Below are 18249 nucleotides of genomic sequence, written 5' to 3'. Positions count from 1 at the left end.
TGCCGCTCTCAGAGGTGGCTGGCAGATGTCTGTGGGAGGTGGGAGAGCTGTGTTACAGCCCCCAAGGACATCATTAAGGCACCAAAGTGCCATGGGAGGTTGGAGCCCAGGGCACCCAGGGAGAGTGTGATGAAAACATGTTTTGTACAACACGTGTCTTCTCTTTTCCTTTCCTCTTCTCCTCTCTCACCTCCTCCCCCTCTGCCACCTCCGTGCCAAGGTTGGTGCCAGCCCTGCCCCAGGTGCTTGCTCAATTCCACCCCTTTGACCAGGCCTATTTTCACTTTTTTTTCTTTAAGTTTATTTATTTATTTTAAGAGAGACAGAGACAACATGAGTGGGGGAGGGACAGAGAAAGAGAGAGAGAGAGAGAGAGAGAGAATCCCAAGCAGGCTCTGCACTGTCCAACACAGAGCCTGACGTGAAGCTCGAACTCAGGAACTGTGAGATCATGACCTGAGCCAAAACTGACTGAGCCACACAGGTGCCCCAATGGCCAGGGCTATTTTGCCACTTGCCCGTTTGTTGGCTTTCCTAGTGAATGAATTTGTGTGTAGAAGGTCCTAACCAGCCTCGGTACCACCTAGATCCCCATATAGAAAAAGGCCTTGATTTTGAAACACAGGATTTGGGGACTAGCCTAAACAATCCTAGGAGTTTCTTCCCTGAACATCCATTATTCATTATCTCAACAAATCTTTTTTAAGTATCCACTGTGTGCCAAGCAAGTACTAGACCCTGGGAATGAATACCCAGGTATGGTTCCTGCCCCTGCAGGCTCAAAGTCTGGGGGAGGAGTCTGATGTTAACCAAATAATTCACAAAATTGCAAGTGATCACTAGTATACAGACACATAAGGTATACAATGAGAATGGATAATAGGAAGATTTTTCCTCCAGCCAAGGAGATCAGGAAAGGCTTCTGGGAAAAACTGAGGAGGAGAGTAAAGAGAAAGGAGGGCAACAAAAGAATATGTGCAAAGGCCCTGTGGAATCAGGGCCCTGCTTCCCAGCCACCCTGCTCCCCTCAGAAAGAAGAGAATCCCCCGCCATGTCTGTTCCCCTCCTGGATTTTTATATGGTGCAAGGGAGAGATGATAAGCACGTCATAATGGCCAAAGGGGGACCCTGGGACACCTGGTGACCCCACCTTGAAATGATTCCAGCCATTCCTTCATTTCCTCCTCCGGAAAGGGAAATAGAGGCACAGATAGGGAAGAGGAAACCACAGGCTTAGGCCTCAGATTAGACACAGAAAACAAGGCCCCACGTTGTTGCCAAGTCCCCCAGAGTGCGGGATTCCTGTGTTTGCCTAGCTGGAGCTGGAGCTGGAGCTGGAGCCTCACCAGACAGAAAAGCCTTCTCCTAAGAGCTGTTCTGCCATGCACCTTCCCCCTCCTTGATCCAGCCCTGACCTGTCCCACTCCCTGGAACTAGGAGCATGTCTGCCTCCACGGTTGCCTGGAGTATGTGTGAGGTGAGAGCTCCAGGTGTCTGCCAGTCGTCACGTGGGTTACTACACGTGGTTAGTACAGAACCTCAGTCCAGGGCTTAAAGGGTTCTCTCTCCTCTGTCCACTGGGGGGCTTCCACTTCCTCTAGCCCAGACACCTAGGTGCCAGTGTTCTTCCTTTCTGCGAAAAGGAATCGAAGGCCCTTTGGAGCAGGGAGCAGGCTTCTTTGTGGCTGTGCCGCCTCTGGAGCTGGCAAAGAGGTCATGGGACCAATGGAGTTAAGTTCCAGCCCTGCTCTGACCCACTTTCCTCCCTGTGTCCACATCCCCTGGAGCAAGGGTGTTGGGTGGGGCCAGCCTGGCACCCCCGCACCCACACCTGGGACTTCCCCTGGATGGAAACTCCCAGAACCTTGGTGTCCTACCTCATCTGCCAACTCCCACCAATTGCCTGGGATCCGTTCAGCTTCAGTTGGATCTCGCCGTCTGCCAGCTCTCTACCAGACTACAGTTCCACTTTAGCCCCAGGGGCCTCCCCAAAGATGTTGTCCCACCCTCTGGGCCCATCTTTGAAGTCTGGCTGCCCCTTCCAGCAGACTCCTTTGAAGAAAAGATGTGGGGCTGGGGCCAGGGGGTTGGGAAGCTACCCTTGGTTGAGCACTTACTGTGTTCCAGGCGCTGTGCTACGCATGTACCTTACTCAATCCACAAAGCAGTGCAGAGAGGTAGCAGTTATCGCCCCATTTCACAGAAGAGGGAGCTGAGAACCAGAGTGGTTAAGAGCAACGTGCCCAAATCACACAGCTAGGAAATGCCAAAGCTGAGATGGGAACCCAGGTCTTGGTGGTCCCGAGGGCTCTTTGCCATAGCCGGCTCCCTCCCGAGCTTCTGTAGCTTCCCCTCTCTCTATGGGATGAGAGACTTGGGAAATTCAATTCAGTCCAATTCAGCAAACATTTATTATCTGCCTCATGCCAGGCATGGAGAGATGCCAAAAATACAAGGAAGGTGGCTGTCCTTGAGATCTGGTTGGAAAAGTCAGGTATAGGAGACTAGGCAGTATCTAACTTCAGCATAACGATCTGAGCAAGGTGGCGTGGACCAGAGGGAAAAAAGCAGTACTTTATTTTCTCTTTCTATACAGAATATATAAATATATTATGAACAGTGTATGAGTAAGCTGGAATACAGCAAATACCTATTTAACTGCCGGGCAAGTCAAGAAGTAGTATTTCCTGCACTCCAGAAGCTCCCATGTGTTCTTCCCACAATTCCCTGCCTCCCCTAAGAAGTAACCACCATCCTGACTTTTGTGATGACTATTTTCTGGTTTTTCTTTATAGTTTTAGACCTAGGTATGCACCCCTAAATACCATTGCTTAATCTTGCCTGCTTTTGTAAAATAAATGTTGCTTTTGTTTTATTTTATTTTTTTCAGAGAGAGAGAGAACAGGGGAGATGGGCAGAGGGAGAGAGAGAATCCACACTCAGCGCAAAGCCGGGTGCAGGGCTCCATCCCACAACCCTGGGATCATGACCTGAGCTGAAATCAACAGTTGCACGCTCCACTGAGCCACTCAGGCACCCTAATCTTGCCTGCTTTTGAGGTTTATGTAAATGGAATGATACTGTATTACTCTTTCGTGTCCTCTTTTGTTCAACTTCCTGTTTGTGAGACACATCCAAGTTTTCGCATATTAACTGCCTTTTTATTGTTTCATGGTATGCATAAATATATCACAATTTATGATTGACGTTTTTATTCTGTTGGTAGATGTTTGAGTTGTTTTCAGTATGCCTACCATAAACAATGGTGCTAAGAACATTCTTGTACATGTTTCCCAGTACATACATGCAAGAGTTCTTCCAGGCTATATAACTAAGAGTTATGGGGCACCTGGCTGGCTTAGTCGGGAGAGCATGGGACTCTTGATCTCGAGGTTGCCAGTTCGAGCCCCACACCGGGCATAGAGCTTAGTTTAAAAAGGGATGGGGCGGGGCGGGGCGGGGCGGGGCGGGGCGCCTGGGTGGCGCAGTCGGTTAAGCGTCCGACTTCAGCCAGGTCACGATCTCGCGGTCCGTGAGTTCGAGCCCCGCGTCGGGCTCTGGGCTGATGGCTCAGAGCCTGGAGCCTGTTTCCGATTCTGTGTCTCCCTCTCTCTCTGCCCCTCCCCCGTTCATGCTCTGTCTCTCTCTGTCCCAAAAATAAATAAACGAGGAAAAAAAAAAAAAAAAAGGGATGGGGCAGGGGCGCCTGGGTGGCTCAGTTGGTTGAGTGTCCGACTTCAGCCCGGGTCACGATCTCGTGGTCCGTGAGTTCGAGCCCCGCGTCGGGCTCTGGGCTGATGGCTCAGAACCTGGAGCCTGCCTCGGATTCTGCGTCTCCCTCTCTCTCTGCCCCTCCCCCGTTCATGCTCTGTCTCTCTCTGTCTCAAAAATAAATAAACGTTTAAAAAAAAAGGGGGGGGATGGGGCACCTGGGTAGTTCAGTCAGGTGAGTGTTCACCTCTTGATTTAGGTTCAGGTCATGATCTCACAGTTCTTGAGCTTGAGCCCTATATACTCTGCACTGACAGTGCGGACCCTGCTTGGGATTTTCTCTCTTCCTCTCTCTCTCTGCCCCTCCCCTTCACTCACTCTCTCTCTCTCTCTCTCTCTCTCTCTCAAAATAAATAAACTTTAAAAAATATATTTAAAAAATTAAAAATAAAAGGGGGACGCTTAGGTGGCTCAGTTGGTTAAAGCATCTGATTCTTGATCTCAGCTCAGGGGTTTTTTTTATATATAATTTTTTAAATGTTTATTTTTGAGAGAGAGAGAGAGAGAGAGAGAGAGAGAGAGAGAGAGAGAGAGAGACAGGGTGTGAGCAGGGGAGAGGCAAAAAGAGAGGGAGACACAGAATCTGAAGCAGTCTCCAGACTCTGAGCTGTCAGCAAAGGGCCCAACTGAGGGCTTGAACGCACGAATGTGAGATCATGACCTGAGCTGAAGTCAAACACTTAACCGACTGAGCCACCCAGGTGCCCCTCAGCTTATGTCTTGATCTCAGCTCAGGGCTTGATCTTGGTCATGAGTTCAAAGCCCCATATTAGGCTTCATGTGGGGCATGGAGCCTCCTTAAAAAATACAAAAAACGGGCACCTGAGTGGCTCAGTCAGTTGAGTGTCTGACTTTGGCTCAGGTCATGATCTCACGGTCTGTGAGTTTGAGCCCTCAGCATTGTCAGACTCTGTGCTGGCATCTTGGAGCCTGAAGCCTGCTGTGAATTCTGTGTCTCCCTTGGGAAGCCTGGGTGGCTCAGCTGGTTGAGCGTCTGACTTCTGCTCAGGTCGTGATCTCATGGTCCGTGAGTTCGAGCCCCACGTCGGGCTCTGTGCTGACAGCTCAGAGCCTGGAGCCTGCCTCGGATTCTGTGTCTCCCTCTCTCTGCCCTTCCCTGCTCATGCTCTGTCTCTCTCTCTGTCAAAAATAAGTAAACATTAAAAAAAAATTTTTTTTAAAGAAATAATGGATTCTGTGTCTCCCTCTCTCTCTGCCTCTCTCCCACTCATGCTCTCTCTCTCTCTCTCTCAAGAATAAAATTAAAACATTAAAAAAAAAAAAAAAAACCTAACAGTCAAAGTGTATGTACAGGCAATTTCAATTTATCAAATAATGCCTGACTGTTTTCCAAAGTGCAGTTTTCCAATTATGCAGGAAGAAGAACATTCTAAACAGGGGCAGGCGTAGGACCAAGAAGAACTGTACACTCTGTTGCCTAAAACCCTCAGCGTTTTTCCCTTTTACTGGAACAAGATCCAAGCCCCTGCTGTGAGTGCCAGGGCCTTGCATGTTGAGGCCCCTGCCCTGCTCTCTACCAGTGCCATTATGACTCTGCCCCTCACCCCCAGTCCCATGGTCATGTGTGACTGCCTAACCCCGCCTCTGCCCCAGTGTTCTTCCACTAGACATCTCCATAGCTCTTTCCCTCATTTCCTTCAGGTCTTTGCTAAAATATCCCTTCTCAGTGACACTTTCTCTGACCACCCAGTTTTAGATGGCAACCTCCCACATCCCTTACCCCCTCCTCAGCTTTGCTTGTCTCCACAGCCTGGCCACCTGGGTTCCATTCATTCTCAGGCAGCTCTCCCCTGGTCTGCTAGGACTTGACACTTTATCTCCCCCCAAGCCTTAAATGCCAGCATACCTGACTGTTGAGGGCTGGCTACCTGGCCCTGCTGATGGACTGGCCTCTCAGAGCCACTTCTGATCCGGGCAGCCTGGGTTTCTCACAGTCGTTCTCATGCTCTGAAAAAAAAGCTCATGTATTTTCTTTATTTACCTGTTTGGTTTTGGTCCCCACCCTGCCCGAGCCCTCACTTTTATGGGAGCTCTATAAAAGAGGCAACCTCGCTGTCTTACTCACTACCCGATATATGATAAGTCCTCAAACAATAACTGTCCAGGCTGGTTGTCAATCTCCCAGAGACATCTGAGCACCCCTACACCCACACCTGGGAACGGCCCTGTGTGGAAATCCCCAGAACACAGGCATCCTCCCTCCACTGCCAGCTCCCGCCAACTTCCCTGGTTCGGTGTCAGACAGCTTCTGCTGGGGGCTGCTGCTGCTGGGTTCCCTAAATCCCCTCTGGGGACTGTCTGGGAGCTCTGGCCGCAGCTTTTCTGGCCATCAGGGCACAAGGGTGATGGGCAGGGGTCCTTAAACAGGCAGGGGTCAGGTGCCTGGAGCTCGAGAAAAACCTTTTGATGGAATAAAGTGGAAGACTTCAGAGATGAGAGGACCTCACCAGGTGGAGAAAAGAAAAGGGCACGCTGAGCAGAGCAGAAGGAACAGTGGGAACAAAGGACTGGAGGCATGAGAGCGCATGTCGTATTTGAAGAACACGTTCTGGTCTGGTGCAGCTGGAGGGTTTTCGGTGGAAGGGAGCGTGGCAGGAGAACATCCCTGGGCTGGCCTGGAGGGGGAGGGCTGGCTGGGGAGGTCTGAGCTCCCAGCAGGATCAGCAAAGGCTCAGCAGTGTCTTAGGTTTAATCCTGCCCCCACCCCTGCCTCTGTCAGTCTGCCCCTCCTACTTCACCCCTGCCCTTCCCTCCACCCAACCCCCAGCCTGGCCGCTCCTGCAGCTGAATGGACTTCTCCCTCGGCCTACGCTTGGGCCCTCGCAACAAGAAGGCCACCCACCAGCAGCCCCCTACACCCTCTGGGCACGCCGCACCAGCTGCCGCCCCTTGTCTGTCCTGTCCCCCCTCCGCCTGTTTTTGCCCCTGCCCTAGCTGTCCTCCTCCCACCTGCTCCTGCACTGCCTGTCCCTCTCATGCAGCTACCTGCCCCTCCTGCCCCGGTCTTCCTGGCCCACCCTGTACCTGCTCCTGCCCCCCCTGCCCTGCCTGTCCTCCCCTGACTTGTCCCCACAGCTCCTGTGTCTTGTGCGCTGGTCCGCACGTGACCTGCTGCCACCCCTCACCTTGCCCAATTTACCCTTGCTCCAGAGGCCGAGCTGCCTGTCCCAGCTCCTGCCTGGGCTGCAGTGACAGCTGTGGCTGTGGCCCAGGGGCTCCTCCAGGCTCCACTGGCCGCTGCAGCCGCTGCTTCCAGGGACAACGCACCTCTCAGAGGCACTGTCTCATAGTCTAGCTGGACTGCTGCCCCGCTGAGAGGTTGTCGGTCTGGTCTCCCGGAGCACTTCTGCCAGCTGCTTCCTCTGGGGGGAGGCAGAAGCTCTGGAGTGAGGAGAGGCATCAGCTAAACCCCTCACCCAGACAGGTAGAGGCAGAAGACTGCTCAGAGCCCCCGCGCATCCCCCATAGTCCCTGAGAGCGGGGCATCTGCTTTGATGTTAGTTTCTGGGCCTGCTCCTGCTGGTTCCAGAACCTCCTCTTCTGCAACTTCTGAAATGGAAAGCATGCTTCTCAGAGCCTCCCTCAAGGCCTCGGAAGGTGAGGAAGTTGGCCATTTTCTTCCTGTAGTCAGCCTCTGCTGGACATCCTTCTTGGCTCATCTTCTCTGCAGTTCTCATGGATAAGGTACATCCCTCCTCTAGAGGCAGTAGGGGGCCCTTTGTCCAGGGGTTGCCTCTTGCCACTTGGGCCTCCACCCGTATCCCTTACTGACCCAAAAGTCTGTGGACCCCTTACCTCTCATCCTGAGTCAGGCAAAGAAGGTCAGTGGCTCTTAGACCAGAGGAGAAGGCTGAGCAGAGCGTTCTTGGCTCTTCCCTCCCCTTGGATATCATGACATCCTTCATGGTCCTTTGCTTCTAGGAACCTGGAGTTCTCTGCCTGGATGTCTTGTCTTTCAAATCTCTGAGTGCTCGCGCAGTGTCATGACCTCAATCTTCCAGCAATAATCCCCTCTGTTACATCCATGCTCATCTGGCATGGGGATAAGGGAAGCTGGGAAGTCTGGTCTCAGTGATCCCATCCATATAGCTAAGTCAAAATACCCTGTCCCTGTGGATAGGACCTGAGTTTGGAGAAGCCACCAAGAGGAAGCTGGAAGTAAGAGCCCCAGGTATCTGCTCAGGGCTGGACCCTAAGCTAAAAGCCCCTAAGCATCCCTCCACACTCAAGTCCTCTGACATCAGTCTGTTTCAATGTTCTCTTTCTCGGCCTCCTTCTCTGGGACTCTTTTGAGCTTTCCTTTCTATCTGTTTATCTTTCTGTGTACCCTTCCTTCTGTCTTTCTACATCACTCTCTCCATTTCTATTTCCTTCTTTCTGTCATTGGGAGGTTCTGCCTTCACTTAACTTTGCCTCTACATCAGCCTTCCTCATTTTCTATCCTTCTATTTCTCCCTCCTTCTATTTCCCCATCTAATGTAAAGTCTATTTAACATATATGTCTTTTTCTTTCCCCCTTCCCTGTCTCAGTTTGTGTCTTCACCTCTATTTTCTTCCTTGGTCTTTCGATCCACCTTATCTCTCTCTTTTTCTAAGCAAGCTCTACGCCCAACATCAGGCTCGAACTCAGGACCCGGAGATCAAGAGTCGCACGCTCCACTGACAGAGCCAGCCAAACTCCCCTCTCTCTGCTTTTCTATCCTGTTCTGCTTCTGGTGCATTTCATTCTCAATCTCTTCCATTTCTATTTCCCTTTCTGTGCTTGCCTCCCTTCCAATCTTCTGGCTCTAGCTGTGTATTCATTTCCTATCTCTTTCTGCCTCCCCAAATCTGGCTTTCTCTCTCTCTCCCTGGGTCCTGCAGGTGCCTCTACACCATGCCTGTGTCATGCCCATCTCATTACTGCACAAGGTCCAGGACACTGAGTCCTCTGATGTCTGTCTGTCTCACACACACCCCATGCCCTGGAGTGAGCAGAGCTGGACACAGCTACCAGAATTGTCCTTCCTTTCCCCACCATCTAGGCCATCCATCTCAACTCAGCTCCAAGCCCAAACTTTTAAAAAATGATGTTTCTTCCAATTTCTTATTCTGAAAATTGGCAATTAAAAAGAAAAAGAATTGGGGTGCTTGGCTGGCTCAGTTGGTGGAGTGTGTAACTCTTGATCTTGGGGTTGTAGGCTCAAGCCCCACGTTGGGTATACAGATTACGTAAAAATAAAATCTTTGGGAAAAAAAAAACAATTAGGTATTTATGCTGCCTGTGCTGTATAAACTATATTTCAGGGTAGCCAAATAGCTCTTAAGAAGAATTCCAGCTAATGTGGAAGGAATACGGAATTAGAAAAATCATTGGGCAGCCCCTGATCAAATAATTGATCAAAGCAAGAATCATGAATGGATGAAACCAAAGATGATGGTTGATGGTGAACTTTACAATGGAGGAATCAAGCCGTGACCACCTAACCCCACTGAGGAATCTTACCATCACTAAAAGGGGTATAACCCCTCTACTGTGTACCTCCTGGGGTGATGCAATCTGAAGCACTCAGCACCACCCATGAAAGACTCTTGCCAAACAAAGGAACAAACACACACACAAAACTGAACATGATTCTAATCAAACCTCTAAAACCAACCTCCATTTAACAGGAAATATCAGGGATGGAGGAACAATTTAAATGACACAACGAGGAAGTAAGAAGACACATCCAGAGAGTGGGAACTTTTCAAGGAAATGTGGCTCAATTTCTTCAACTAGTCAATGGCTAGGGGGGAAAATTGAGAGAGGACATAAAAGGACTACTATTATATGGGGCATGTGGACTCTTGGTTCCTGATTGGATAACCCAATTGTAAAAAGACAGTTTCAGACAGTTGGAGCCTTTTACTTACGGACTGGAGAATGCCAAGGAGTCGGTATTGATTTTGTTAGACATAAAATGGCTTCAGGGTTTTGTAAGAAAAGGGCCTTATTTCCTAGGGGTGCATATTGAAGTATGGAGTGAAGTGACATACTTACTTTTAAATATTTGGGCAGATAAAAAAAAGGACGGAATTAAAGGAATAGAAGCAATGAAGTGACAGAATTGTATTATTGAATTAACTATGTAGGGGTTCATAGAACTCTGCTCTCTACCTGTGTGTATGTTTAAACATTTTCATAATAAAAGTTTTAAATGTTGCTCCTCTGGTAAGCACAGTCCCTCAATATTCCCAGACCACCCTCCCACCTTCCCTGAAAACTAGGATTTCCCCTGTGCCTCCCCAATACACAGACCTCAGCCCTCCTTGCAGTCTGCTAGAAGCATCTTCTAGAGATATGTTGTATTCACAGGCTGCCTTTTATCCCCTCCAGTCCTCTGCTGGCACATTTCCCATGTTTAGGAACTTTCCCAGCTGTTTTTCACAGTTCTGAGGTGACAGAGGAGCCTTAAGACTAAACATATTTTGGGGGCGGTTGGTTGGCTCAGTTGGGTAAGCATCTGATTCTTGGCTTTACCGCAGGTCATGATCTCATGGTTCGTGAGTTTGAGCCCCACATCAGGCTCTGTGTTGACAGCACAGAACCTGCTTGGGATTCTCTCTCCCTCTCTCTCTGCCCCTCCCTTGCTTACTTGCTTTCTCTCCCTCTCAAAAATAAATTTAAAAACTTTAAAACATTTTTTAATGTTTATTTATTATTTTTGAGAGAGAGGGAGAGAAAGAGAGAGAGCCTAGGAAGGGCAGAGAGAGAGGGAGACACAGAATCCAAAGCAGGCTCCAGGCTCCAAGCTGTCAGCACAGAGCCCAATGCGGGGCTTGAACCCACGAACTGTGAGATCATGACCTGAGCCAAAGTTGGACACTCAACTGAGCCACCCAGGCGCCCCAAATTTTAAAAACTTTTAAAAATTAAAAAAAAAGACTACCCATATTTTGGGGGTATCTGCCTGGTGGTAAGTCAGTTAAGCATCAGACTCTTGATTTTGGCTCAGATCATGATCTCACGGTTCATGGGTTCGAATTCCGCATTGGGATCCCTGCTTGGGATTCTCTCTCTCCCTCTCTCTCTGCCCCTTCTCCACCCTCAAAAATAAATAAATAAACTTTAAAAAAAAAAAAAGACTAAACATATTTTGGGGCCCCTGGGTGGCTCAGTCAGTTGAGCGACCAACTTCAGTCCAGGTCATGATCTCACGGTCCATAGGTTCCAGTCCCACATCAGGCTCTGTGCTGACAGCTCAGAGCCTGGAGTCTGCTTCAGATTCTGTGTCTCATTCTCTTTCTACCCCTCCCCTCCTCACTCTCTCTCTCTCTCTCTCTCTCAAAAATCAATAAAAAACATTTAAAAAAGACTAAACATATTTTTAATATGTCCCACAATAAACAAAAATAATCCAAAATAATGTAATCTTGCTGTAAGTCTCTTTCTGCCAGGTGCTTCTGAGCAAAATGCGATTCAACAATGGGGGAAAACTGGCCTCCCTCCTGGAAAACAGAAGGCCAGGAATGCAAGGCCATCCTGTCCCATTCCTGCCTTCATTCAGGATGACCTCCACCCCCAAAAGAAATGGGTGACACGAGTCCAAGGAGCTTCAGTCCGGGAATGGGATGGAGAGCATTTGGGTTGCCTTTGCCCTCACTCACTGAATGACCTTGGAGAAATCATGGTTTTTGAGGCTTTGTGTTTCTAGATGAATGCATGGGAACCACTTCCCCTGGGAAGCCCATGGGGGAAGCCCTGGGTTCCCTATGGGAACCACCCTCTGTAGGAGGGTGCCAGTTAGGAATAAAGGCACTTTGGAACTTGTAGATATAAATCTTCGCTGTTTACCTTATCGTAAGAAAGTATTTCTCGGGGCGCCTGGGTGGCTCAGTCGGTTAAGCGTCAGACTTCGGCTCAGGTCACGATCTCACAGTCCGTGAGTTCGAGCCCCGCGTCAGGCTCTGTGCTGACTGCTCAGAGCCTGGAGCCTGTTTCAGATTCTGTGTCTCCCTTTCTCTCTGACCCTCCCCCGTTCATGCTCTGTCTCTCTCTGTCTCAAAAATAAATAAACATTAAAAAAATTAAAAAAAAAAAAAGAAAGTATTTCTCAAGATATGATCCCAGACTCTCCCACCCTCTACCCTCCAAACTTTAGTATAAAGGAAACCAACACTTGCCAATCACCTGTGCAAGTGAGTGAACTCATTTAATCTTCTCAGAAACTATGAGTGTGGAATTGGAAAGATCTGGGTCCCAGTTCTAACCCTACCTCTTATCACGTGACTCTGGGCACATTATTTAACCTTGCCAACTCTCAAGGATAATAATAGTACCTACCTCATGGGTTGTTTGTGACAGTTAAATAATTAATCTGCAGCAGACAGCCCAGGAATTCTTAAAACAGAGCTTAGGTACATGATAACCGTTTGATGAGTGTTACCAGCTAATATGGGCCAATATTTAGAGTAACTTATCTGGATTAACTTATTCAGTCATCAAATATTTTATTTACTGAATCCTTTGTACTTACCAATAACTGTTTCTTAACTTTCTTAATTTTTTTAATGTTTATTTATTTTTGAGAAAGAGACAGCGTGCGGGAGAGGGAGGGGCAGGGAGAGAGAGATACAGAATCCGAAGCAGGCTCCAGGCTCTGAGCTGTCAGCACAGAGCCCGACCTGGGGCTCAAACCGACGAACCATGAGATCATGACGTGAGCTGAAGTCGGACGCTTAACCAGCTGAGCCACCCAGGAGCCCCACTTATTTCTTTTTTATAGTAATCTCTACACCCAACTTGGGGCTCAAACTCACGACCACATGTTCTTCCAGATGAGCCAGCCAGGCACCTCCCCAATAACTGTTTTAACTACTGGGAATACAAGTGAACAAATAGATAAAAATTTGTAAGGAGAAGAGACAGTAAATCAGTAAAACACATAGCGTGCCAGATGGTGTGAAGTATGGGGAAAATGCAGCAAAGGTGAATAGAGGCTGGAAGGATAGCAGGTGGATTGCTGTGGTGAATGTGGTGGTGTTGCTATTTTAAGCAGGATGGCTCAGGAAGGTCTGATAAGGTGACATGTGAACAGAGAACTGGAGGGGCCGAGGGAGGGAACCATGTGGGTATTTGGGAGAAGAACCAGAACCTTGCAGGCCACAGTGTGCAAAGGCCCGGGAGGTAGCCAGTATAGACGGAGTAGAAAGACTCTAAAGGGAGAATTGTAGATGAAATCAGAGAAGTAGCAGAGGAACAGAGGATAGAAGGTTTTGTAGGTCATTATAAAGATTCTGACTTTTACAGTTAATGAGATGGGAAGCCACTGGAAATAACAGTAAGACAGGAGACGGGTTAAATAATCTTTCCAATGTAACACAGCTTAGGTAAGTGGCAGAAGGTGGGCGTTCAGCACCAAGGCTGAACTTGAGCCTTTTTAATTTGTGCACTGCTCTCCTGTGACTGCAGACAAAGGAATTGGGACACTGAGAAGTAATGTGGCTTGCCCGAGGCCACGCAGTGGTAAGTGACAGGGGTGCGATTTGAGCCTTAGCCCGGCTGCAAGCCCGAGTCCAAAGTCCTTTACACCACACTGCCTCCCTCAGGTGTCTGGGCCATACTGACGTCGGGCCTGGCGGTCGCTACTGTGAGAAAGAGGGAAACCGAGGAGCCGGCTCGGCTCGGGGTAGCGACATTTCTTAGGAAGCGCCAGCCCGCGAGTCTGCGGGACTGCGGGCATTCTCCATGTTGCGGAGGGAGAGAAAAAATGGATCCTTATTTCAGGGCGGCCCCACAGGCACCCGGGAGTCGAAGAAGCGGGTGTCACGGGAAAACAGCGAAGGAGGTAGGAGCCACAGTAGCAACTACTACTGCCTCTACTCTTTACTGCGGGCGTCGAGAGTTGGGCTCTTAGCAGAGGTTGGGGGGGCAGAAGGCGGAGCAGGGGTGGAGCTTGAGCGCCGCGCCCCGTCACGTGAGGGGGCCATCATGGCGGCGGCCAGAGGCCTACCCGGCTCCCGGAAGCAGGCTGAGAGGCGGGCAAGCTGCTGGAACCCGAACCGGAGCCGGAGGTAGAGCGAGCAGGGCGTCCGGGCGGCCTGGAGCCGGACGTGTCCGGGGCGTCCCCGCAGACCGGGGCAGCAGGTGAGACGGGGTCTGGGCGAGGCGCGAGTGGGTGTGGCGGCGACGGGGCGCTGGGCGGGGGCTAGGGGGCGCAGGGGGTTGCCTAAGACCTGGAGGAGGGGGAACCCGAGATGCTCGCGCGTGACCCTGAAGCAAATCGGGAGGCCAGCGCGGGCAGGAGGGATGCCCTGGACAGATGGAAAGACTTTGAGGGCTAAAACGAGCTCTCCAGAGGGAATGGGAGGTAATAGAAGTATGCAGAAGCTGTCGTGGAAGAAGAGGGCAGCATCCCTTTAACTCGTGGGGCCGGAATTATTGTATGGAAGGGACTCCCTCTTTGCTATGCCAGGCAAGGGTGGGGCGAGTGCTCAGTCTTCTCCCCTCTCCTCTTACCCCTCCTTGCCCCACCGTGTCCTAGGAGACGGCTCTGGCGGGCCACTCCTCCCACCCACCCAACTGGTCCCTCCGGTCTGAGCTCTAGAGGAGTGGAGTTGAGGGGTGGGGAAATGCAGTTGGCGGGGTGGGGGGGGGGGGGGTGGAACTGCCTTCTGCTTAGACACCCAGCCCCTTGACAGTGCTACCTGGGCAATGGATGTGACTCTCACCCCACCCCCACCCCTCCTTCTCTAGGTCGTCCGGGGGCCCGCCATGCTGGTGACTGCCTACCTTGCCTTTGTGGTCCTCCTGGCCTCCTGCCTAGGATTGGAGTTGTCAAGATGCCAGGCTAAGTCCCCTGGAAGGGCCTGCAGCAACCCCTCCTTCCTTCGGTTTCAACTGGACTTCTATCAGGTCTACTTCCTGGCCCTGGCAGCTGACTGGCTCCAGGCCCCCTACCTCTATAAACTGTATCAGCATTACCACTTCCTGGAGGGTCAGATTGCCATCCTCTATGTCTGTGGCCTTGCCTCCACAGTCCTTTTTGGACTGGTGGCCTCCTCCCTTGTGGATTGGCTGGGTCGCAAGAAGTCTTGTGTCCTCTTCTCCCTCACTTACTCTCTATGCTGCTTAACCAAACTCTCTTGGGACTACTTTGTGCTGCTGATGGGCCGAGCACTTGGTGGGCTGTCCACCGCCCTGCTCTTCTCTGCCTTTGAGGCTTGGTACATCCATGAACACGTGGAGCGCCATGACTTCCCTGCTGAGTGGATCCCAGCTACCTTTGCCCGAGCTGCCTTCTGGAACCATGTGCTGGCTGTAGTGGCAGGCGTGGCAGCCGAGGCTGTGGCCTGCTGGATGGGGCTGGGGCCTGTAGCGCCCTTCGTGGCTGCCATCCCTCTTTTGGCTCTGGCTGGGGCCTTGGCCCTTCATAACTGGGGAGAGAACTATGATCGGCAGCGTGCCTTTTCAAGGACTTGTGCCGGAGGCCTCCGCTGTCTCCTGTCAGACCGCCGCGTGCTACTGCTAGGCACCATACAAGCCCTGTTTGAGAGTGTCATCTTCATCTTTGTCTTCCTCTGGACACCTGTGCTGGACCCACATGGGGCCCCGCTGGGCATCGTCTTCTCCAGTTTCATGGCAGCCAGCCTGCTTGGCTCTTCCCTGTACCGCATCGCTACCTCCAAGAGGTACCACCTTCAGCCCATGCACCTACTCTCCCTTGCTGTCCTCATCGTCGTCTTCTCCCTTTTCATGTTGACTTTCTCCACCAGCCCAGGCCAGGAGAATCCAGTGGAGTCCTTCATAGCCTTCCTACTTATCGAATTGGCCTGCGGGCTATACTTTCCCAGCATGAGCTTCCTGCGGAGAAAGGTGATCCCTGAGACAGAGCAAGCTGGCGTACTCAACTGGTTCCGGGTGCCCTTGCACTTACTGGCCTGCCTGGGGCTCCTAGTCCTCCATGACAGCGATCACAAAACGGGCACTCGGAACATGTTCAGCATCTGCTCTGCCGTCATGGTGATGGCCCTGCTAGCGGTGGTGGGGCTCTTCACCGTGGTAAGGCACAATGCTGAGCTGCGAGTGCCCTCGCCCACCGGAGAGCCCTATGCCCCTGAGCTCTAACCCTGCTCCGGGATGAGGAGGCTGGGAAGGACTCTTGAATCCCACCTCCCTAGAATTGTACAGATCTCTCTGTGACTGCCTTCGCAGCTGTCTGGGCCCTCAGCCTGTCCCGGGGCCCCTCCCGCCAGTGCTTTGAGCTGGAGAGCACGTGGGGGTGATGGCCTAGAAAGAAGATGCCAGAAGTTGCCTCTGTGTTACTCCCTTTCCATTTAAAAATAAACACTTTTAATTGATCATTGATTGGATTCACTTACCCTCACCTGTACCCACATCAGTAGTTTCTGGTGAGTGGGCAGCTGGAGAGTTTGAGGATAGAGATGGGGTTGCCAGCAGACGGTATTTGTATTTCTAGCCTCTCTAAGACTGTCTCCAGTATATATAAACTGAGAGCTGTAGCATTGCCTCGTAGCAGAAATGGGTGGGAAATGCTTGAGGCCTCTAGATCTTCTAGATCTTGTTACCCTGGAGACAGGTACCCTTTCTAGTTGCCCAGCAAGACCCTTGCTCCACATCCAGGGTGAGACCGTGTCTGGAGGATGTGGAGTGAATGCCCACATCACTGAACAAAGATTCTAGAGGTTTGAGTTGCTTCTATGACCACCCCCTTGGGACAATCTGGGACCTTCCTGCAGAAACAACTTGGAGCTCAGCCCGTGTACGCTACCTGGCAGAATGCACCATTTGTCCAGCACCACCGGGGCTCACCAGGTCCTCTGTCCTGTATCCTTGCATTGCCAAGGGGAGAGAACAGTGAATGGCTGAGGGACTGGGACATCTTGTCTGTACCTGACTCTTCCCCACCCAGCCTGAATGAGGGTGAGGAAGCCATCAGGGCAGGAAACAGTACCAGTGGGAACACCAGTTTGGTGGGCCCCTCCCTGCCTCACCTGATGGTATCTGCCTTTCCTCCTCCCACCAAAACCCAGGCTTGTCAGAGGAAGCAGAGCCAGCTTTTAAAAAGGTGGGGATGAAGGGAGGGCAGGCTCAAGGTTATGTCCTGGAATGTGCTTGAGCCGGGCATGGGGGACCCACCCGTTTTGGAAAGGGATTGACAATATGTCCCTGGGTCCCAGACTGCTTTCCAGACAGGAAGATGCAAGATGGACCAAGACCTGCAAGTTCTGACCTGTGCGGAGAGATAACATCAGCTGGTGCTGTAGGAACTCGGCATAGATGGGCTTCTGCAGGGTGAGGCTGAGGGGGGAGGAGTGGGTGGTGGTCTCAGGTCCCTATTCAGTAAAGAAGAAGAAGAAAAAACAAGTTCCGTCACCCAGACTGCAGGGAACAGAGGTTAGGTACAGAAAAACATATCTTTTCCATCCCCTATCTTGAAGCAAAGACAGAATCTCTTGCAAAACTCCGCTTCCTCTTTCTGCCCTGTTGAGCTGGGCCTACATATATTTTATAGGTATTTGTAGACTCTCCGTCCCTCTCCACCGTAGTATGGTCTCCTTGAGGACAGGCACAAGTTGTGGCTTACTTGCCTTCGTGTCCTCCATATGTACACACCAGTGGATGCTTTGCCTGTGGCTGTGCTTAGTATGTATCTGAGAGGAAACAGGCTAGCCCAACCTGGCTTTTTAAGAGCTGCCCATTTGGGAAGTCTACGAGACTAGAATCCAGAGCCTAGTCAATGATTGGTTGTTTTGGATAGCAGTAATTTTTTTTACTAATGGAAGCACGAGGAGGTCTCACATTCCTAAGTGATCAGGAAATAGGGAGGAAGAGGAGACCGACTAATGAGGTTCCTAGCTTTGTCCCCGTTGAGCTTTCTCCAAAGGTGCTGGTAAAAAACCTTTTTTACACATGAGGGAAGTCCACTTGAAGAGCACGTAGCACGTGAATGGCAAAACCAAAGCCAAACTGCTTCTTTCTTGCTGCCTGCCCAGTGCCTCCTCTATGCCATGGACTGCCTGTGTCCCCTGCCTTTCCCCCTCTAGCCTGGCTCCCTCATCCCAAGCCCTGTCCTGGGAGACGGGCAAGCGACCGGGAGTGTTTAGCCTTGGCCATCCGGTCCACTTTTTGGTATCTGCCCATCTAAGTCAAAGGAGGGATGGATTCACCAGGTGCGCCCTGCCTGCAAAACACTGCTTTTGATGCTCTGCTGAGGGGCAGTGTAGGGAACTGGTTAAGAGGATGGTGCCAGAGCCTGACTGCCTGGGTTCAAATGTGTGCCTTAGTTTTCTCATCTGTAAAATAGGGATGATAGGGTCATTCCTACCCCCATAGGGCTCTTTTGAGGATTAAAAACATTATTGTATATAAGGGCTTGGAACGGCACTTGGCCCACAGCGTAAGCACTACAGTAGTGTTTGCCTTTATGTTTTATTTTAAAACTCTTCCAGTCCAGCTGAGCCGAACCATATTTG

General features: G+C 50.8%; 1 protein-coding gene and 1 long non-coding RNA gene across 3 annotated transcripts; both read left to right on the top strand.

Annotated features, from left to right (window-relative positions):
• The first annotated feature begins 7169 nt into the window (after nucleotides 1-7169).
• Nucleotides 7170-9977, top strand: LOC121038504 (uncharacterized). 2 transcript variants are annotated; one of them, XR_005794383.1, is made up of 3 exons: nucleotides 7170-7476; nucleotides 7714-7963; nucleotides 9079-9977. It is a non-coding gene; the product is annotated as an uncharacterized LOC121038504 (long non-coding RNA). The 2 variants fall into 2 exon arrangements; XR_005794382.1 differs by having other exon boundaries at nucleotides 7714-9977.
• A 3412-nt stretch (nucleotides 9978-13389) lies between these two features.
• SLC61A1 (solute carrier family 61 member 1) lies at nucleotides 13390-16116 on the top strand. The gene is made up of 2 exons (XM_040487993.1): nucleotides 13390-13900; nucleotides 14510-16116. The coding sequence occupies exon 2, from the start codon at nucleotides 14528-14530 to the stop codon at nucleotides 15878-15880; it is 1353 nt and encodes a 450-aa protein (XP_040343927.1). The 5' UTR covers nucleotides 13390-13900; nucleotides 14510-14527; the 3' UTR covers nucleotides 15881-16116.
• Nucleotides 16117-18249: the final 2133 nt, after the last annotated feature.

Source organism: Herpailurus yagouaroundi, unplaced genomic scaffold, assembly GCF_014898765.1.
Source record: "Herpailurus yagouaroundi ecotype Mexico unplaced genomic scaffold, PumYag 166, whole genome shotgun sequence".
Taxonomy (NCBI): Eukaryota; Metazoa; Chordata; class Mammalia; order Carnivora; family Felidae; genus Herpailurus; species Herpailurus yagouaroundi.
The sequence above is the reverse complement of the archived record's forward strand: the minus strand, read 5'-3'. Positions and strand labels throughout refer to the sequence as shown.

Excerpts from the sequence above, each read along its gene's own strand:
- SLC61A1 (XM_040487993.1), top strand. The coding sequence starts at position 14,528 with ATGCTGGTGACTGCCTACCTTGCCTTTGTGGTCCTCCTGGCCTCCTGC.